Genomic DNA, 22,809 nt, shown 5'->3' with positions numbered 1-22,809 from the left:
AGTTCTGCCTGCCTCTCCTGAACAAATATTTAAATAGAGAGCAAGCAATTATTGTTTCCCAATGGAAAACTTATTTTTCATGTTTAACTCCCGTACAAAGGGGCAACAATGGCAAGTCTCAACAATAAAGCCCAAAATAGCTTCAGGGCTTTTTAGTCCCTTCAGATAAGCCTCTCATTCATGGGTAGTAAATCAGTATCAAATAATAAAAAGAATACCGGCTTGAGACTTAGACAATCTTTGTTCTTATCTCCATTCTTTTTATTAAGCAATTGATACATACTGACTGCACTTCGGTTTACTGTCTCTGCGTGTTAGGTGATAAAACCTATTGGCCTCCATCCAGTTTTGTGAGACGTAAGACAATGAAAGAAGGATCTGGTAGATTATAAAGAATTATATGGAGTGGTGTTGCGAGCTGGGGGGTGGGGGTTTGACCTCCAACTGTTCTTCTGAACATTCCCAGGCCAACTCATCTATGTGCTTCATGGCAGCTCTAACATGGAAAACTGTGCAGTATGGCTTCTCACTCGCCCGTTGCCCAGTAAGACAGACAAAGGGTTTCTGGCTCCACGACATAGCCTTGCATCCACAAAGTCACAAGATAAATCCAAGGGACAGAAACTCTCTCTAGAAGATAAGTTCCTCAAGGATTAGAGCTATTCACAAATATGCATTTATACTGATGTTCTTGGATCACATCTGTCAACCCAAGATGTTAAGCCCTCAATTCTTCCAGCTTCCAGTCATTTCCTAATTAGTACAACCAAATCCCAATGTAAAGGGTCAGAGTAGTCTGAGGGTCAGAAGTGAGTAAGGGGCCAAAGAGTTAGCAGGCTTTGGAAGCTCCTGTTACCACTTTAGAAACTACAGTTTTCTGGGGCGCCTGGGTGGCTCAGTGGGTTAAAGCCTCTGCCTTCGGCTCAGGTCATGATCCCAGGGTCCTGGGATCGAGTCCCACATCGAGTCCCACATCGAGTCCCACATCGAGCCCCATATCGGGCTCTCTACTCTGCGGGGAGGCTGCTTCCTCCTCTCTCTCTGCCTGCCTCTCTGCCTACTTGTGATCTCTGTCAAACAAATAAAATCTTTAAAAAAACTACAGTTTTCTGACAATTTGAACTACTTAATCCATCCAAATGTGTTCATATACTGAGCACTGCCCTTATATGCTCCAGAAGCCAGCCATTCCAAGAGAAGTAGATGAAGAAACACAGGTAGAATGTCCCTTAAGGAAGAACACCCATTCTTTTCATACCTTGTTTGTCATCACTGGTCACATCTTGGGCTGGAACAGGAAAGTCAGCCATGTCTTTAATAGATAGCTTCTTGGAAAAGAAAAGTAAATAAATTATACAGGTTGAAGTATAAATTAAGTTACATGTATGATGAAAATGCTTTCAAAACTACATAGCTTGCCAATATTTCTGTCTCCAGTAAACTCTAACATTCAATACTACTTTATTTTTTTAGATTTCTAGTGAGGTGTAAGTTAATTTGTGTTGAAAATCTACATGTGGGGCACCTGGCTGGCTCAGTCAGTAGAGTGCATGACTCGTGATCTCAGGGTCCCGAGTTCGAGTCCCATATTGGGTGTAGAGAATACTTTAAAAACTTTATAATTTAAAAAAAATAATAAAATTTACATGTGCAGAGGGAAAAAAATGACGATTCAGATTTAGGCATATGTATAAGACTGCACATTAAATCTGAACCTGGTGTGGGATTCAGCCAGAGAATTGTGTGACATTTGCCCATTCTGCGAAAAACAAACCTGCACTTTATATACTTTCTCACAAGCAGAGAGGGGTTCTGACAAGTGGCCCCATAATGTAGGTATTTGCCAAAATCTGTTATGCAGAGAGTGTTCAACCCTGATTCAAACAGCTTCCTTGTCAAGGAATGAGAAAAATGAGCAGAACAAAACTTTCTCCTAACTCTATTAGGGGAAGTCCTCACTAATATTAAAAAGAAAGAATACTCAAATGATCACATATTGATCGGTTTAAAATTCTATTTAAAACCTACTTACTATAAATTTGTATTTCTTATAAAATCTCAACTAATATGCATTCTAAGGTCTCTGATAAAAGAATAACATATATTAATATTTACTATATCTATATCTAAATCTATCTATATATATATATAAACAAATTCTGGAAAGATACATAAAAATTGAAGGGGACTGGGTAGATGGTAGAAAGGATGGGAGGAGGACTTGTCACTATATGCCTTCTGATAGTCTTTTAATTTTAAACAGACTCAGAAAATCAAATAAACCTTAAAGGAAGTAGGGTAAATCCTGGAGCCATCTAGTGCTCCAGAAGATTAACTGGTTTGCCTCTCGATCTGAACAACCCCAGGGACATAAGCAATACTTCTGTTTTTCAACTGTTTCAAAGAATGGAATTCAGTACTGCTTGGTGGTAACCTGGTCTAGGATTTAACAGTCCACAGGCAGGTGATTCTTGGGATTACCATGAAGCCTTCAGATATAATTACCTATTCAAAGTCTACTATCTCCAATAGAAAAGAAAATGTATCTTAACAGCGCCTTTCTTTCACTTGTTTCTCCCACCTGGACTATAAACTAGAACCCTAGTAAAAGAAAATGATTTAGAAGTAGAAAATTAAATAAAAAGTCATCCCCAAAAAAGTACCTTTGAAAGAAATTTTTTTATAAACCTAAATAAATGGAAAGGCATCCCATGTTCATGGGTCAGAAGACTCAATATTGTTAAGATGGCAATACTCCCCAAATTCATCTACAGATTCAGTGCACTCCTTCCTCATGTTTTTGCAGAATTTGAACAGCTTGTCCTAAATTTCATAAAGAAATGCAAGGGACCCAGAATAGTGAAAATATTCTTTAAAAAGAACAACAAAAAACCAAGTTGAAGGACTCAGACTTCCCAATTTCATAACTCACCACAAAGTTATCGTCATCAAGACAGAGTGGTACTAGCATTATGACAGATCAATGGAATAGAACTGAGAATCCACAAATAGGCCCTTATATTTACAGTCAACTGATTTTCAAAAAAGGTGCAAGACAATTCAATGGGGGAAAATTGTCTTTTCAATAAATGATTCTGAGATAACTAGATATCCATATACAAAAGGATGAAGGTGGGGACATCTGGGAGGCACAATCTGTTAAGCATCCAACTCTTGGTTTCAGTTCATTTCATGATCTTAGGGTTATGAGATCAAACCCTCCATTAGCCTCCACACTCAACACAGAGTCTGCTTAAGACTCACTCACTCTCTCCCTCTGCTCCTCCCCACAACTCTCTTTCTCTCTCTCTCTCTCTAAAATAAATAAATCTTTGACATAAAGAAAAGAATGAAGGTGGACCTCTTCCTCATGACATACCCAATAATTTACTCAAACTGGATCAAAGACCTAAATGTGATCTAAAACTATACAACTCTTAGAAAACCACAAAGAAGTAAATCTTCATGATATTCTGTTAGACAATGGTTTCTTAGATATGACACCAAACACACAAGCAACGAAAGAAAAAAATAGATGAGCTGGACCTCGTTAAAATAAAAGATATTTGTGTTACAGAGGCCACTATCAAGAAAGACAAAAGGGGGGCGCCTGAGTGGCTCAGTTGGTTGGGCACCTGTCATTAGCTCACATCATGATCCCAGAGTCCTGGGATCAAGCCCCACAACTGGGGGTTGCGGCGGGGGGTCCTTGCTCATCAGGGAGTCTGCTTCTCCCTCTTCTTCTGTTGCTTCCCTGCTTGTACGCTCTCTCTCCATCAAATAAATAAAAAAAAAAATTTTTAAAAAGGAAAAAGAAAATACTTGCAAATTATACACTGAGTAAAGGACTAATATTCAGAATATATAAAGAACATTTACAACTCAATAATAACTCTATTTATAAAAGGACAAAGGATTTGGGTATCTCACCAAAGCAGATATACAAGTAGCAAATAAGCACAAGAAAAGATGCTCATCAGTAGTCATTAGGAAATTTAAATTAAAACCACAATTAGATACCAACCACTTCACTCTCACTAGGATGGCTAAAATAAAAAACACAGAAAATAACAAGTGTTTTTTAAAGGATTTTATTTATTTATTTTAGAGAGAAAGCGGGGGTTGGGGGAAGAGGGACAAGCAGACTTGCACTGAGCAGAGAGCCCCATGCAGGGCTCAATCCCAGGAACCTGAGATCATGGTCTGAGCTGAAACCAAGAGTCAGCTGCTTAACCAAATGAGCCACCCAGGTGCCCCAATAACAAGTGTTAACAAGGATATGGAACAACTGGACCCCTCATACATTACTGGCAAAGGAATGTAAAATACCGCAGGTGCTTAGGAAAGCAGTTTGGTAGTACCTCTAAAAGTTAAACACGAGTTACAATATGACACACAATTCCACTCCTAGGTAAACACTCAAGAGAATTGAAAATATTATGTTTTCACACAAAAACTGCTACATTATTGTTCATAGCAGCATTTTTTCCCCTCACAACCCCAAAGTGGAACAAGTCAAATGTCCATCAACTGAAGAACGGACAAACAAAAGTGGCAGACCCACAAAATGGAACACTACTCAGCAATAAAAAGGAAGGAAGCACTGAAACATGCTAGAACATGAATAAACTCTGAAACATTATACTAGGGGCACCTGAGTGAGTGGCTCACTCAGTTAAGCATCTGCCTTCAGCTCAGCTCATCTGGATCAAGCCCCACATCAGGTTCCCTATTCAGGGAATAGGAACCTTCACCCTGCTTGTGCGTGCGCGCGCTCTCTCTCTCTCTAATAAATTTTTTTTAAAAAATGAAATATTATACTAAATGAAAGAAAGCAGTCACCAAAAAAAACCCTATATATTGTATAATTCTGTATGAAATGCCCACAATAGGCAAATTTGGAAACAGAAAATAGATTACTGATCAGCAGAGGCTGGAGGGAAGGGGGTATAGTCAATGAGTGCTAATGAGTGCTAATGAGTACAGGCTTTCTTTTCTGGAGTGATGAAAAATGTTCTAAAACAAGACTATAGTGATGGTTGCACAATTCTGTTAATATGCTAAAAACCACTGGATCATATACGTTACATGAGTATAGTATGTGAATTATATTTTAGTAAAGCTGTTTCCAAAAGAAAGAAATCTAGTAATGTAAGAAGCACTGCTAAAGAGGACTTTACCTGAAATCATAATCTTTAATTCTTGAAGGAAACAAGTACATGGTTATAGCCCTGCTGTCTAGAGATCTGATCTGTACTGCTGAGCAAAGCTCTTGTGACCTGAATTGGCTATAGCCACATTCACAGCACAAACACCTTCATGGAGTCATTCTTCACAGGACTAGTATCAAGATCTATTTAAATCCCATGCATGCATTCACAAGAGATTAAAAGATTGGTAGAAAGAACAATGAATAAAATAGAAGAAAATGAAATATTTAATCATTAGCTGCTAAAATTTGACCTATACTTCTTGAATGGCCAAAGCATCAACTGACCTCAATACTTCATCCTTGAATTCTGTACATTATTACATGATTATCTAAAAGCACCCCACCCTAGAATATAACAATTTTGTGGAGAAAGAGTTGTTGTTGTTGTTTTGCTGTCTTCTTTGGACAGGGTAAAACAAAGACTTTTAACCACCACCAACCCCCACCAAAAGAGCCAGTTTAAAGTATACAAACGTATTTAACACAAAACTGGCTGCACATCACGTCCATAAAGGTGAGTATCTATGTCATCAAGGACATCAGAGCGTGCGTGTGTGTTTTAAAGCATCGCCATTTACAGACTTCACAATTGACTGTAGATGTGCTCCTTTCCTTTTAGACAGATGATAAATGACTACATGGGGGAAAGCAACACAAGCCAGTAATTAATTCCTCTAAAACGCAGCCAGTATTTGTTTCCGTTGGAAGGACAAAGACCACCTGATACCGTTGCCAAGTTGAAACCTAACACTTGCCCAGAAAGAATAAGAATGTATGACATTTTTAAATAAATCACCTAACAGCCTCATAATTTTACATAAGCAAGGGGACCCCTAGCAAGCAAGCAAACAAACAAAAACAGGGCAACTGCATAAATCTCCAGACACTGCCAGCAGCCCCAGAGTACACAGAGGTTCAGGAAAAGTGGCTAATTGTTGTTATCTGCTTCTCTGTCACACACGTTCTTCAAAAAAAAAGAAAGAAAGAAAGAAATTTAAAAACCTTAAACTCTTCAGATGCACATCTATCACTCTTCCTGATGTCACTTTATACCTACTTCCCGACAGTAGAAAGCTACTCATAAAAAGAAAAGAAAGAGAGGCTCTGACTCAAAGAGAGAGTAGGAGAGAGGCCAAGAGAGGTGTTACCAGAGGGAACACTGCAGAAGCAGGCTGATTCCATCACAGAGGATGTCACTGCCACACAGACTATACGCATGAGAGCCCCATGGAAAAAATAAATAAATAATTACACCCAGTTGCAAAAAGTGAAAGAAATGACCCTGTATCCTGCGTCTGACTTCCATCATCTTGCAACAGTTTTAACCGGGGTCAGAGGACTATAATAGCAACCTATGAACAATCCTCCATTATTACACATTTCCAGACTTTTTTTTTAGGATGGGAACAGCAGATATCATAAGGTGTCATCATAGCAACCATAACAGTGATGATGATGATGAAGAGCGTGCTGATATTAAGAATAACCATAATGACTCCTATTCATTGGTGCACACCTAATGACCACTAGGCATGTGGCTAGACCCTTACATCAATGGCCCAACACTGTAGGAATTCTACAGATTTCTCTTGGGAATAATCCAAATCAGTCTTTGTTTGGTCCCAACACTAAAAACCCCAAGGAAGAAGGCAGCTTTGATTGTATTCTGGGATTCTCTTACATAGTTCTCAAACTTCCTCTTAAAACTATTCCAGGTCCATTAGACCTAGCTCATACTCAGCTACTAAAAATACTTTCCTACACTTACTTCAAAATTAAATCTTCGTTAAAGTAAACAATTTGCCTAGCATTTTTCTGGCTTACTTTGTCTACACTTACCTTTCACCCCTAGAAGGTCAAGACACTACTTTGCTCATTTCACTAAATCTAGTAAGAAAAGGGAAAAAAGTAATAGATATATCTGATGTCTAGATTTGAAAGGCTAAGCCTCAACCTAAGTACTCAGCATGAAGAGAAATGCTATAAAAGTGGATTTTCTAGAGTTTGTAAAGAACACAGGCTAATGGATTTTAATTCCACACACATTCTTATTTATTAACATATGAAGATCTTTTACCTCCATCCGATTCAAGTCACGGGGTTGTTGGTTCGCAGGCATTGACTCAGAATAAGAATCAAATAGTGTGCACTCCCGCTTGGGCTTAGGAAAGGCTAAGAAGAAACAAGAAGAATACATAAGAATATATACTATATTCACAGCAGGCATTGTTTCCTATCAGCTCTTCTGTGCTTAGGAAATATAACAACAAAACCTGCTAGCACCGATACACTACACACTACTTATGGCAGTAATCAGGCCAAGGTAGTATTTTAAGTTCTTCTCATATACAACCTATTATTTCTATCATCCCCATTTTACATGTGATGAAACCTTGAAGCAGGGAAGTTAAGCAACCTACTCAAGGTCATTTAGATGGTAAATGCAAGACTAGGGACTTGAACTGTCAGCATTTACATTGTAACATAGTAGTAACCTTCACTATCACAATACTTTATATTTTAACTATGCTACTAGCATAATTTTTTTTATTTTATTTATTTATTTGACAGACAGAGATCGCAAGTAGGCAGAGAGACAGACAGACAGAGAGGAAGGGAAGCAGGTTTCCTGCTGAGCAGAGAGCCTGACGTGGGGCTCAATCCCAGGACCCTGGGATCATGACCCGAGCTGAAAGCAGAGGCTTTAACCCACTGAGCCACCCAGGTGCCCCTACTAGCATAATTCTTAAATGGCAGTAACTGGTGATAGTTTTAATGCTACAAACATTAACTAAGGAAATACTTCATTTTAGCTATTACTATTGGAAATAGACATGATCTTAAATGATAGGTGACCAAGAAAACTTTATAAAATTCTTCTGGTTAGCAGAAATAACAAAAATAAGAGTACAAGTTCTTGCTGATTTACAAGGAAAGAAGAATCGCATTTTGGGTTTCGTCTAACATAGAACAGTGACAGAAGCTGCTGTTAGCTGGGTAGCTGAGTGGATTATGCTACTTGGTAAACTAATACTTGCCACACCATTTCTGAGAAGCAGATTCTATTTCACCTCTTTGTCACAAAGTAATTAAGAAAGAAATGTCTCAATAACCAGGAAATTGGCCAATATCCCAAGGTTGACAATAACCAGAAGCTACAAATTTATCAAGACCAACTATTACAAAATCAAAAATTTTAATGCCATATTTAAACAATTTTTTTGAATCAAATGTTAAAAATGGATTGGTATTTTTTTAAAAAATATGGAACACTTCATGAATTTGCGTTGTCATCCTTGCACAGGGGCCATGCTCATCTTCTCTGTGTCATTCCAATTTTGCATATGTGCTGCCAAAGCAAGTACGGATTGGCATTATTTTTTAATCCTTTCTCACCCTCCCACCCCCACCAGAGTTTGAAATGCCACCTTCCCTCTGCAGTAAAGTACTAGCCCCTGACTAACAGCTACAACAGGCAGGTGAGTACAAGCATCTTAAACTGTTCATTTGCTTACTTTGGTCTGAACTTCACTGATATTGAGTAAGGAGAGGGTTAAGGTACAGGCGGGGAGGGACAGGGGGCCCATGACTAGGCTCTGAAAGAGTGAACAAGAGATGAGGGAGGAGACCAGGCCACCTGGTCCCCGATGTGAGGGAGTATTTGCCTCTGGCGGCTACAGTGTGATTGCAGAAATGGACCAAACCTCATAGAAGTCAGTCATTAAGGGTGTTTTCTGTTGTCCCTGCTCAGACCAAGACCGCCCAGGAGTCTCAAGGCCACAAGCTCCCTGGTCAAGTTTTCAATAAAAGACCGACCTAAACCCCCCCCCAGTGGCAACCCATTGGGGACCCCTCTCCCCCCACAGAGCTTTTTCTTTCCTTTCTGCTCTCACCTTCACTTCAGAAACTTTCACTTCACTTCACCCCTTTGTGTCTGAGAGGGTCACTGTTTGACTCTGTGAGACGAGAACCCTGCGATCCTATAACAACATCGAGTAGGGCAAACCACTGACCCTGGTGATTTTTCTGACTATACCACGCAGTCTCATTTCCTTAGTAAAAACTCAGTGAAACACCTTTCCAAGTACCATTCCACAATCCGACCACACCAGCAGATTTAACAGAGATAAGGTTTTTGCTTCTAGTTTACCAATCAGTGATTCGACTAGAATTGCATGACTTAAGCTTTATCGGGAGAGGGTCTTGGCTACAGACAAAGCTAACACTTTCCAAACCTACAAACGCCATCATTAACGGCTAAATTTCTCTCTAGCCTGTCCCCATGTCTCCAACTCCACTGTCACCTCCCTAGTGCCAGCCCCCTGTGGATCTAACTGGACCACTGCCATAACCTGGTCTTCGAGTGCACCCTTGCTCCTCCAAACCTGCTCTCCAATCAGCATCAGCCTCAGCAATCAGCAACCCACAGCAAGTCGGACGGGGAAACTTCCCTGCTTAAAACCCGTCAATGTCATTGCGCATGACTGGTTCCGTACCTTCGTCCTCAGCCTCACCCCCAGCCCCTCCAGCTCTGGCCCCTATAGCACTCCAGCCGCTGTGGCCTACACTTTCCATGCCTCCCGTGTTCCAAGTCCCCCCTGGGGCCCTCTGCAGCACACCTGCTGCCCCTTCTGCCCAGAGCCTACCCTTCCCCCCTTCTTCACCTACACAGCCCTTAGCTCATCCTTCACATCTCAGCGCAAATATTGAAGGACGTCTTCCCCAAGGTTATGCGCCCTCCTGCCGCAGCTGTGTTTTTACTTCACAGCACCTATCACTGCCTCCAATTACGAGTACACGAGTTTACTGAACATCAATTCTCTAACTGCCAGCAAGTTCCATTAACAGTAGGAATGCTCTTCTATACAGCATTCTGACCCATGAGAGTAACACGGTGCTCACACAACTTTTTTTTTAAAACTTGACAGTAAAAATCTATACCATAATCTACCCAGTCACCTAGACAGGAAAATATCAAAGGACCATGGGTAAGCTACCAAATAATCCAACTTTTCCTTCCAACTGTGTCCTTTAATTTCCACTATTAGGCAAAAAATCAGATACAACAATTTGTTTCATTATTTTATTGAAAACAAGCTTGTATAATTATAAATGCATGAATGTATCAACCGAATTTATACCCTTCACCAATCTTATTGAAAACTAGGTTAGATTTTTTAAGACTGAACGTAGATGAGAAAAAAAGGTGCAACAAGAAGCTAAGCTTTCTTTTTTTTATGTTGTTAGTCACCATACAGTACATCATTAGTTTCTGATGCAGTGTTCCATGAGTCATTGTTTGCATATAACACCCAGTGCTCCATGCAGTCCGTGCCCTCCTTAATATCCATCACCGGCCTCACCAATCTCCCACCCCCTCCCTTCTGAAACCTTTGGCTTGTTTCCCAGAGTCCATAGTCTCTCATGGCTCGTCTCCCCATCTGATTCCGCCTCCCCTTCATTTTTCCCTTCCTTCTCTTAATGTCCTCCAAGCTATTCCTCATGTTCCACATATAAGTGAAACATATAATTGACGTTCTCTGCTTGACTTATTTCACTGAGCATAATCCCCTCCAATTCTATCCATGTCAATGCAAATGTTGGGTATTCATACTTTCTGATGGCTGAGTAATATTCCATTTTGTACATGAACCACATCTTTTTTATCCATTTGTCTGTTGAAGGGCATCTCCGCTCTTTCCACCGTTTGGCTATTGTGGCCATTGAGCTATAAACATTGGGGTACATGTGCCCCCTCTTATACATCTGCATCTTTGAGGTAAATACCCAGTAGTACAATTGCTGGGTCATAGGGTAGCCCTATTTTTAACTTTTTGAGGAACCGCAACACTGTTTTCCAAAGTGGCTATAAGGAAGTTACGTTTTTTAAAAAGCCAAGTGGGATACCATAAAAATGAACCCCCAAGGGGCGCCTGGGTGGCTCAGAGGGTTAAAGCCTCTGCCTTCGGCTCCAGTCGTGATCCCAGGGTCCTAGGATCGAGCCCTGCATCGGGCTCTCTGCTCAGTGGGGAGCCTGCTTTCTCCTCTCCTCTCTCTCTCTCTGCCTGCCTCTCTGCCTACTTGTTATCTCTGTCAAATAAATAAATAAAAAATCTTTTAAAAAATGAACTCCCAAAATGAACAGAATCACACATATATGCAAAGTCTAAAAGCACAGAGAAAACGTAGATAGTTCCGGCCATTTTCCTGAGCTACATACAAAAATAAACATGAGTGATAAAGCATTAAAAAGGTAACTGTTGGGGCGCCTGGGTGGCTCAGTGGGTTAAGCAGCTACCTTCGGTTCAGGTCCTGATCCCAGTGTCCTGGGATCAATTCTGCAGCAGGTTCCCTGCTCAACAGAGAGCCTGCTTCTCCCTCTCCCTCTGCCTGTCTCTCTGCCTCCTTGTGCTCTCTCTCTATACAGCTCTCTGTCAAATAAATAAATAAAAATCTTTTTTTAAAAAAAGAGTTAACTGTTAAACCCTTAGGGTTTGCCTAAAATATACCATCACTGAGTTTGATGGGGTTTTATGAGGTCTCTCATGGTTTTTATTAGAACTGTATAATTATTATTTAAAATTAATCCCATAAGCTCTGGAAATGATGTGCAGTTTTTGTTTAATTAAAGGGTACACGATGGATTCTTCAGTTGTTTCTGTATAAATGCATGCTGACAGCCTCCACAAATGATCAGGAACAAACAAGGGGCTTCACTCCAACTGAAAGGAAGCTGCCTCTTGACTGGCACTCTGTTTCACAGACCACCCCCAACCCGCAACTGCATAACCAAGGCAAAAGCAGCCATTTGCAGCAGTGAAGGAATCAAAAGAGGTTACTTGTCTTCTGTTAACACAATTTTTGCACAGGGCTTACAGATTTTTTAAAAATTTTATCAGCGGCTTTTAAGGCGCCTGGGTGGCTCAGTGGGTTAAAGCCTCTGCCTTCGGCTGGAGTCATGGTCTCAGGGTCCTGGGATCAGGCCCCACATCTGGCTCTCTGCTCAGCAGGGAGCCTGCTTCCTCCTCTCTCTCTGCCTGCCTCTCTGCCTACTTGTGATCTCTCTCTGTCAAAATAAATAAATAAAATCTTTTAAAAAAAATTTTATCAGTGGCTTTTGAAACAACCCATGAACCCAGGGCTCACAGTAGGAAAGAGTGACAGTATTAAATATAACTAACTAGCCCTGGAGCAGACCTTGGCCCTCTGGTCAGCTGTCTATCCTCATGGGAGAGAGAGACAAAGCATCATGTGGCCTTGCTCCCAGGAAAAGGGGCTCCTGGATGACCTGATACTGACTTGGTTATGAAAGCTACACCCTTGCCAAGATAGCCCCAAGAATGTTAGCTCTTCTTTGCCTCAATCCAGGAGGAACAGAGAGGGGGAAAAATGAGAAAAAAAGATGGTGAGATAGACACCAAAGTGGAAATAGAGCTGTCATGCTGCCCAACTGCAAACAGGTTCTTGGGGAACCCTGAGGGTCTCCCCCAGCCTGGAAGGAAGGGTAGCAGGCTGGAATAGTCAGAAAGCAGCTGCTATGACCAAAGCCTAAGCTCTGAAATGAGTAGTAGACTCTACTGCCTGAACCTTCCCCTGCAAACATTTTATGGAGGCATTTGGGGAAGATCCCAAAATGGGTCACTCTTCCCCAACATGTTTACCTGCCAGTGGCACAGGTCACACACTTGGTCTCCTCCCTTTGGTTGAGCTTTGCCCCCCCACTACCAAATACAGAAAATGAAAGACTTTTTATTTAAGAGTCAGAGACCCCAAGACTTAGATAAGTCACTGGCCACTTTGAATCTCGTGTTGTTATGAGGCGACAAGACATGAAAAACTTTTTCAGATCTAAACACAAAATGTGTACTCTGTAAAGACTATTCACAATTTCTTTAGACATTGCTTCTCCTTGCCAATAATCATCCATGGCTAGACGTCTCATGTTTTTAAGAGGCCTTCCCTAATATGTGAGAAAGCTTACTGACAGCACCAGCTGTTTCTGGAACCTTCACAATGGAAGCTATACTTCCCTGAGTAACAGAAATCGTATCAGTGCCCACTGCCTTTGAAAAGGGCAAGAGGTATTTAATTTTCCAGTCTTCCAAAAGAACTGATACAAATGTTAGACTCACCATGACTCTTCTTATTGAATGGGTTTGGGGATAATAGCTCTATTAAGGAGAAAGACAAAGAGTTCCAGTCCAGCCCTGTGGTGTGCTGAATGTTCCATATTTCTATCTGATTGCAGTTACATAGATGTATAGAGATGTAAACATTTATCAAGAGTACATTAAGATCACAGTGCTTTGCACATTTCCTGGCATGTAGTTTTTTAACTTCTTCCATTCCATTGCCCCAGGCCACTTGGGAACATTAGGACATACCTAAAGATGCCAAGTCAGCACTTGACTCTACAGGAAGATCTTCTTCTTCATTTTATATCAGCTAGGAGGTTCAGTACTTGCCTACTGCACAATTTTAATGAAAGGGTAGTGACTGGCTCAAATTCATCCAGAGAATAATAGAATGGGAATAACAAATGACTCACACTTAACCACACCATTCTGAATTCTTAGATCATAAGATGTGACAATCTAATAGCACTTAAAGGACTTTAGATGTAAAAGATTCCGCAAAGTGCCCGGATACCACCTTAAGGCACAAAAAGTTCTTATAAGGCCTGGATGGAAAATGTCAAAGGTTTAGGACTTTGAGGACACCTTACCTGCTTGCAGGTACTCTGGCTGCAGAGTTGGAGGCAGGCCCTCGGGCAGTGGGTAGCCGTTTTTCCGAGCCACGATGAGATGAAACGCGGCACAGAACTCAGGCAGGGTCAGGGCTCCATCACAGTCAGCATCACTAAGTTCCCTAATTATAACATGTCATAAGCACATAACACAAGGCTTAGAGGAAAAGTTACTCAGCCTCAAATATGCAAACATGGGGCACCTGGGTGGTGCAGTCCATGAAGCATCAGACTCTTAATTTCGGCTCAGGTCCTAATCGCAGAGTCCTAGGATCGAGTGCCTTGTCAGGCTCTGCACTCAGCATGGAGTCTGCTTAAGACTCTCTCTCCCTCTCCGCCTGCCCTCCCCCACCCAACTTGCACCGGAGTGTGCACACGTCTCTCTCTCCACCCCCCACCCCACCAGAAATCAATCAATCAATCAATCAATCAATCTCTTTTTTTTAAATATGCAAACACAACTCCCAGGCTCTCTGGTGGTGGCCCTGCGAAGTCTCCACACTCCTATGAAATCTCAGGGGGCACCTGGAAGACGAATGCTGATCAACAGCACCAGTACCAGCAGCACTTTATAAACAAAACTTGACACACTTCAGGTTCGCTGGCAGGTCTGTTTTACAACACTGAGTACAAAAGACAAGAAACTACAGCACAAAAAGGAAAATAAGGCTCAGAATTCGTTAGCTGATAGTCATTCAATAAATGCATGGTGGTGTGAGGACCTCCAGATCTGGCACTCACAATGGTCAGAGGAAGGACGGGCCTCAACCTTTCCATAGTTGTCCCAGCCATTATACCGTTAACTGAGCTCAGAAATGAGCACTTCATTTTTCAGCTTTTAGGAAGAACCTTGAACTTTTCAAGTCACATAAATGTTGTATCAAAAATTTGCTTGATAATACCATATTGATATTTAACCTGTATCTACTATTTAATCGTGGGATGATCACCTGTGTGGGGATGGGGATATATGGGAAATCTCTCTAACTTCTGCTCAGTTTGGCTGTGAACCTAAAACTGCTCTAAAAAATAAAGTCTATTAAAAATACAAAACAAAACAAAATTTGCCTGAGAATTAATTCCCTCCTGGGAAAATACAAGTGAGTTCAATAAATACTGGTTGAATTATGTTTTCAGATAAAACCAGCAACTTGGGAAGGCTGGAACCAGGTAAGACAGAAAGGAAGAAACAGTCTTGAAAAGGCTTATCTTGGCTTCAGTCAGTGTTTCCCACTGAAAGGCACAGACCTATTTACTCAGCACAAAAGAAACCTATTTGCCAAAGTAAGACACCATAAGCGCAACCAGTCTCTTAGGTGTACAGAGACAATATACTTGTGCTGGGACAAGTAAAGAGACGGGACATAAAACTGTGCTGGAAAGGTATCTCTCTACATCAGAGAAGAAATAGAGAAGGTAAGCTCCCTAACTTTCCTCTGGACCATTCACATCCTTCTCCCGCCAATATTTAGAACGCACCAGCCCTGAAGGAGCAGGTCCGCAGGGTAAAGAGTCAGGGAACAGTTTCAAACACTGACTGGAGAGAATACCATTCACCTTTCACGGATACGTCTCAACAAAAAAAGAGGAAGCCTCATGCCAATAACATTAAGACTGGGAATTCTGCCAAAAGAGACTGTCTTCTTTTCAAAACAATAGTCTATTTTTTTCCCCTAGCTTTAAAATCTAATATAAGGCTTGTTGTAAGAAAAAAAAAAGAATTATGCTAGACTGTATTGCTGAAGAACCTAAACCCAGCTCAGAAATCTCAGATACACTGGCATGTGCAAGTGTTATTGGAATAGTTTTCCAATAAAATGCACAAAACATGACAAGCAATTTTAAATCCTACCACAATTTTTGTAAATCCTCGTGCAAAAAAGTCTTACACAAATATTCCAGTGTTTTAATTATATATTTATAGCAGCATCATCTCCCACCCAGGCTTGAGGAAGAAGGGCCCACACACAGCCGGGAGTTTACAGAGGCACCGAGCGTTCTCATAAACGCAAATCAGCCATCTGGACCAGCTCGGGACAGGCCTTCTGGAGCCCAGGCTGCAGCCAGCACGGCGTCGAGGTGCAGTGCGCACCACAGCTGCAAGCTGGAACTAGGGCCCAGCTGATAAACACCAGCCAAATTTATGAAGCTCAGAGGCTGTTAGAATAGTCAAATCTGACTTAATTCCAAAACATTTGTGGACCTTCTGTTCACCTGGCCTCATAAAATATTTTAAAGAAGAGCTTTTCAAGATCTTATGGTAACTTGCATCATATCAAGCAGAAATATCTGAAAATAAAATTCACAAGATGGGAATGCTCATATGCCCACACAATTGTTTAGACAGGAAAGGGATCTAGAGGACGATAATAATTGGGAAACTAATTTTTAAGTAACAGCTAACAGTTACAGTGCACCAGACACAGAGCATTGTGCTTTTCATATAATAACTTCTTTAATCTTCACAGCAACAAAAATCTTAAGTTCTATTCACTCTTTTATCTGTCAAAAAAAATTCAAGGGGCCCCCAGCTGACACAGCCAGTTAAGTGTCTGACTCTTGATTTCAGTCCAGATTATGATCTCAGAGTCATGAGATCAAGCCCCAAGTCGGGCTCCACACCCAGCAAGGAGTCTGCTTGAGATTCTTTCCCTCTCCATCTGCCCTTCCCCTTGCTTGTGCTCTCTAAAATAAATACACAGATCTTTAAAAAAAAAAAATTCAAAGGATAAGACTTTCAAAATGCAAAAGTAGGAGCTAAGGTATGGGTATATAATGACACTATGATACTAATATGGCATTAATTATACTTACCATATGTAGGAGAGTTCTGGAATGGAAAGCTTTGATTTGGTGAAGAAGTTCTTGGCCACAGAACCTGCCAAGAGAGCCACTGTTTAAATAAATCATTAATTACTTATCTAGAGCAGCTTTTTAAATTTATATGTAAATGAACTGTCATATTTTCATTCAGAATCCCTACCATATAACAATAAATGTAATATTTATTCATCAAAGCAACTATAAATCATATGGCTAAAACAACATATGAACAGCTTTTATTTTTTTAAACTTTGTTTTATTTTTTCAGTGTTATGAACAGCTTTTAAAAGAATATATAAACTATAATTGGGCAAAAGAAACAATATCATAATACTTATTATACATATAAATTCTTTCTCGATTTTTCCAAAGATCTGCAAAAGTTTATTCAAAATTCAGAAGACAAATTTCAAAATTATTAAAGTAAAAATCTGTCAAGCACTTTTAATGAAAGGGTGAGAAAGTAATATATGATCACAGCAGAAAACAGAGCAAAAAGAAAATTGACACCATTCATCTTATCACACAAGACAAAACAGACATCTTGGTAAAGAGTCGGGTGAAATATAAGATCCCTTGCTGGCTCTTTGAGAAACTTATCCAGGAACCTCTTGCTACTTTCTTTTTCCATCACAAATTTACCAGTATCAACTGAAATCAGGTAATCATTCCATTTTACATGTTATATAACTCCAAGTCCCAACTGCACTTAAAATGTTAGACCAATCCTTAACAAGATTGAAATTTTTATGGTTTCAGCTCTAAGACCAATTTCAAAATTCAAAGTCCTTGATTCTAACATGAAGAACAGTCAAATAAAGCCTCAAGCTCTAAACTGATTAAGTCGAAAGTCTTTCCTTGGCAATCACAAGTCTTCTAGCTGGCCTTAAAATAAGGTATTATAATGCACCCTAAAGCAGATCTATTTTCCTTTGATAGATTTTTAAGAATCAAAAGCAAAGTGCCCTATTAACCAATGAGCTTTCTCTGAAAAGCATCTTGAGAAATAATGCTGTCACAGGACTACTGGCCACCAGTGCGGCCCACTTGTCAAACATTTATCAGAAATGTCTTAAGAGCCTGTCAGCTATTTTATAGATATAAAGACATTCACCCCTTAACTCATTCTTCTTTTTCCCCCTTGATATCCTTTCTTCAAATCACACTAGGCCTAAACCCAAGCCAGAGACCCAGCCTGGCCTTCAGACAGTAAAGAGGGACTGTTCTGCCCTGGTGTCCGAAAGAGATTAGGCAGGGCCCATCCGGAAGCCAACAGCTAACAAGTTCAATTGTGCCTTGGCTGTCACCTGCCAGAGAAGGAAGCTGATGAGAAAGCCCAAGTGCTCCCTCCATTGGTGCTGACAGATGTTGAATCAATGAGCTGGAATCCTCCCCCCCCACCCCCCACCCCCCTCCCGGCCCTAATCCCAGCCAACCTAGAAACCCCAAGCCAGCCTCCTTTCCTTGTTCTCTCCAGCTGTTTTCAGACCTGCTGGGAAGCTTTATATGGGGCAAAAGAGGGAGAGATGAGGCTTTAAAAAGTTGTCAGCAGGGGCGCCTGGGTGGCTCAGTGGGTTAAGCCGCTGCCTTCGGCTCAGGTCATGATCTCAGAATCCTGGGATCGAGCCCCGCATCGGGCTCTCTGCTCAGCAGGGAGCCTGCTTCCTCCTCTCTCTCTGCCTGCCTCTCTGTCTGCTTGTGATCTCTCTGTCAAATAAATAAATAAAATCTTAAAAAAAAAAAAAAAAAAGTTGTCAGCAATCAAACATCAAAATGTAGATTCAGACTTTTTATTACAAGGAGTGTCTAAGCCCAGTAAAAAACAGCTATACATAGCATTGATAAATCAGTGATAAATGTTAACATGATGAATAGATAAAAATCTTAAAAATAAAGACCAATAACACTATACAAAAACAGGTAGAGCTATGACAGTTCACAGAAATAGATGCAACCACACACCCCCTTTTTTTAAAGTAATCTATCCCCAACATGAGGCTCAAACTCACGACCCCAAGATCAAGAGTCGCATGCTCTTATCGCCTAAGCCAGCCAGATGCCCAACTGACTCTTAATCATATTGAAAAAAAAAAACCCACCTCAACCTTCTTCATAAAAGATCCATAAAATAGAACCATGCAAAGACATGATTTCTTGCCTATCAAGTGGGAGAAAAATACAAAAGTCAGTGAACATGTAGTGATAGTAAGACTTCAGGAAAATGGGCATCTTCTACAATGCTGCTGAAATGACAGCCCGGCACAAACCCCACAGAAGGAGTGTCTTGCAGTGTCTAGCAAAATCATATTATCCAAAGATATACTGACAAAAATATAAAAAGACAGGTAGAGGGCTATTCACAACAAAAATATGTGTAAGAGCAAAAGACTAAAAAGAATCCCAAAAGCGGATTAGCTAAATAAATGACTGCATGTCACACAATCTAGTAGTACACAACCATAAAAGCGAATGGGAAACATCTCTCCGTGCAATATGGACTAATCACCAGGACATAATGTTAATCGGAACAAGCAAGTGGAGAGAAGTAGAAATAGTATGCTACCATTTATCTCACAGAAGATGGGAGATAAGAATATACACACACACATAAACATATTCACACACAGAAAAATTTGCTTTTACTTTTAAAAAGAGATAAACCATAAAAAAGGGGGCAAGGAAGAAAAGGGTAGATGGAATAGAAATAGAAATAGAAATAGAAGCTAGACTTAGTAAATTGTTTAGTAAATTGTTTTACAGACTCAAATTCAGAATTGTGAAAATATTTTATATATGTATAAAGCTAAATTTCAAAAACCACAATCCCTAAAAATTGAAATCAAAACAATTAGCACTGACAAGAACAAAGCTGGAGAAGTCCCACTTCCTAACTTCAAAACCTACTACATTACCCAAGACGGTGTGGTATTGGCACACATGTAACACATTTTGGTCATTCCTACAATATTTCAAACTTTTTCATTATTATTATGTTTATTACAGTGATCTGTGATCAGGGATTACAACTCACTGAAAGCTCACATGATGGTTAGCATATTTTAGCAATAAATTATTTTTTAACTAAAATATATACAGTGCTAGGGCACCTGGGTGGCTCAGTGGGTTAAAGCCTCTGCCTTCAGCTCAGGTCATGATTCCAGGGTCCTGGGATCAAGCCCCGCATCGCATCGGGCCTTCTGCTCAGCAGGGAGCCCGTTTCCCCCCTCTCTCTCTGCCTGCCTCTCTGCCTGCTTGTGATCTCTGTCTGTTGAATAGGTAAATAGATAAATCTTAAAAAAAATGCATATATATAGATATATATATATATGTGCACACACAGTGGTTTTACATATAATACAATTGCACACTTAACAGATTACAACATAGTGTAAATATAATTTTTATATGCACTGGGAAATCAAAATATTTGACATTCTTTATTGCAACATCTACTTTATTTGCTGTCATCTGGAACCAAATCTTCAATCTCCCCAAGTTATGTCTATACATAAGGAACTCTTACATTCAGTATTTATTTAAAATGGCAAAGGATTTGAATAGACATTTCTCCAAAGAAGATATACAATAAGAACATGAAAGGATGTTCAATTTCATTTTTCATCTGGGAAAAGCTAATCATAACCACAAATGATACTACTTCACACTCACTAGTGAGGTAGGAGGGAAGGGAGACTCAGGAGACGAGTTGACCAAAGTAAAGCCCTTCAGGTTTGAGACTGACCCTTAACCTAAAAGTGAGCAGGCAGCAGACAGAGTCACGGGAGCCAACCACGGAAGACCACAAGACCCCACTCCCTCCAGCAGTAAAAGCCCCAAAGGGCGGACATTCTTAAAATTGCTCCCTGTAGGTAATTTCACAACCCTAAGACGACGGAGAAACCACACACCCAATGTAAATGATAAACCCAAAGTTAAGGAGTAAGCCCCTCCCTATACAGTTAGCTAATTTTTAAAACTTAGAAAACTCTTTCTTAGAGGCAAAGGAGGGTCCTCTTCCTCACCTGGGAGAAGAGACCACTATTTTATCTGTGAAGTAGCTCCCTTCTCACTTCCATACTCAATAAATTTTTGTTTCTTTTTCTGAACAGCTTGCTCTTGAATTCTTTCTCACACAAAGCCAAGAACGCTCATGGCGAGGGGCCTGAGGCCCTCACTCTTGGGGCTTCAGCCCATCTGGCATCACTAGGATGGCTAGAAGCAAAAGACAGTAGGTGCCGGTGAGGATGTGCAGTTACCGGAACCTTCATATGCTGCTGGCGGCAATGTTAAAACGATGCTGCCGCCGTGCAAAACAGTCTGGTCCTCAAATGACTGAACACAGAGTTACCATGTGACCCAGCAATTCCCCTCCTAGGTATATATTTAAGAGAAATTAAAACATACGTCTGTACAAAAATGTGCATGCATATGTTCAGAGCAGCATTATTCTTTTTTTTTTTTAAAGATTTTTTATCTATTTGAGAGAGAGTGAGAGAGAGGATGAGAATGGGGCCAGGAACAGAGGGAGAACCAGACACCCCACTGAGCAGGAAGCCCGATGTGGGGCTCCATCCCAGGACCTGGGATCATGACCTGAGCCAAAGGCAGCCACTCAAGTGACTGAGCCACCCAGGCACCCCCAAGCAGCATTATTCTTAATAGCCAAAAAGTAGAAACAACACAAATCAAGTGCCATCAACTGATGAATAAATAAAACGTAGTATATATCTATACAATGGAAATTATTCAGCCATAAAAAAGCAATCCAGCTCTAGTACATAGTACAACCTGGATAAACCTTAAAAATATTATGCTAAGTCAAAGAAGTCAGACACAAAAAAAGACCACACATTATATGATTTCATTTATAGGAAAAGCCTAAAATAGGCAAATCTTTAGAGAGAAAAAGTAGTTTAGTCATTATGTGGTGCTGGGAGGTGGGGAGAGCAGGAATGGGGAATAATTGCTAATAAGTAGGTGGTTTGTTGTGGGGTAATGAAAGTGTTCTAAATTCAGATTTTGAATACAGTCTGTAAATACACAAAAACCAATGAACTGTACACTTTACAGGGGTGAATTTTATGGTATGTTAATATCTCAGAAAAGATTTTGTTTTTAAAAGAGACATCACCTAATTGCAATAGATGAACTCCTCTTGACCTTCAACAAACTGAACTGTTTTTAAAAGGCATTTGTGAGACAATCAGGGAAATCTGAACAAAGACTTCATGATATTAAGGAAATGTGTTTCGTATTTTTTTTCATGTGTGCCAGTGAATTGCGGTTACGTTTTTAAAAGAAGTCTTTCTTATCATTTGAGATATGAACTGAAATATTTTCAAATGAAATGATCTGATAACTGCTTCAAAATCATCTGGGCTGAGAGGATACAGGCTGAACAAAATCACTGTGCTGTGTAGTAGGTACACAGGGGTTTGTTGTACTAGTCACTCTAGATATATCACATTTGAAATTCTGCAAAATAAGGAAGTTAAAATAAAAACACCCCTAACAGCTACCCATTTGTATTTGTTTAATTATACACATACATTATGAAGAAACTTACTTAAGGGGCACCTGGGTGGCTCAGTGGGTTAAGCCTCTACCTTTGACTCAGGTCATAATCCCAGGATCCTGGGATTGAGCCCCATGTGGAGAACCATATCTCCCTCTCCCTCTGTACCCCCGCCCAGCTCGTGCTCTCTCTCTCTCTCTCTCTCTCAAATAAATAAATAAAATCTTTTAAAAAAATTTAAAAGTCACTGAAGCAGTGGGTAAGGTTAGTAAATGGTCAATCTGGGTTTCTGCTTATCCTAAGTCCTGTTGTCAACACTGAATTTGTTGTATCTACGATATTTGCCTTTCAATAAAACTACTACCACCAATCAGAAAAATGATTTCTGAATTTACACAAGTATATTTCAATTATACACCTTATTTCTCAAGAGAAAATTAGTCCATATTCAATATGTCAGGTTACAATTATTGAGGAAATATTGTTATTCTTCAAAATTGAAGTACAAAAAGA

The 22,809-nt window shown here is 40.2% G+C and overlaps 1 protein-coding gene and 1 non-coding gene across 8 annotated transcripts in view; both read right to left on the bottom strand.

Annotated features, from left to right (window-relative positions):
- REPS2 (RALBP1 associated Eps domain containing 2) overlaps positions 1–22,809 on the bottom strand; it is a 215,280-nt gene that overhangs the window by 90,576 nt on the left and 101,895 nt on the right. For 6 of the 7 annotated variants that reach the window (XM_032840750.1, XM_032840754.1, XM_032840751.1 and 3 more), the window contains exons 7-10: positions 16,773–16,836; positions 13,938–14,080; positions 7,290–7,384; positions 1,259–1,328 (exon numbers count right to left, since the gene is read on the bottom strand). In XM_032840750.1, the coding sequence (XP_032696641.1) occupies positions 1,259–1,328; positions 7,290–7,384; positions 13,938–14,080; positions 16,773–16,836 (372 nt within the window). The remainder of the gene's footprint in view (positions 1–1,258; positions 1,329–7,289; positions 7,385–13,937; positions 14,081–16,772; positions 16,837–22,809) is intronic. The other variant, XM_032840753.1, reaches the window with a different exon arrangement.
- On the bottom strand, positions 8,471–8,577 carry LOC116857045. The gene has a single exon (XR_004380681.1). It is a non-coding gene; the product is annotated as a U6 spliceosomal RNA (small nuclear RNA).

This window comes from Lontra canadensis, unplaced genomic scaffold (assembly GCF_010015895.1).
Source record: "Lontra canadensis isolate GAN:19392208 unplaced genomic scaffold, GSC_riverotter_1.0 scaffold116, whole genome shotgun sequence".
Taxonomy (NCBI): Eukaryota; Metazoa; Chordata; class Mammalia; order Carnivora; family Mustelidae; genus Lontra; species Lontra canadensis.
This window is presented reverse-complemented; position numbering and strand designations above follow the sequence as displayed.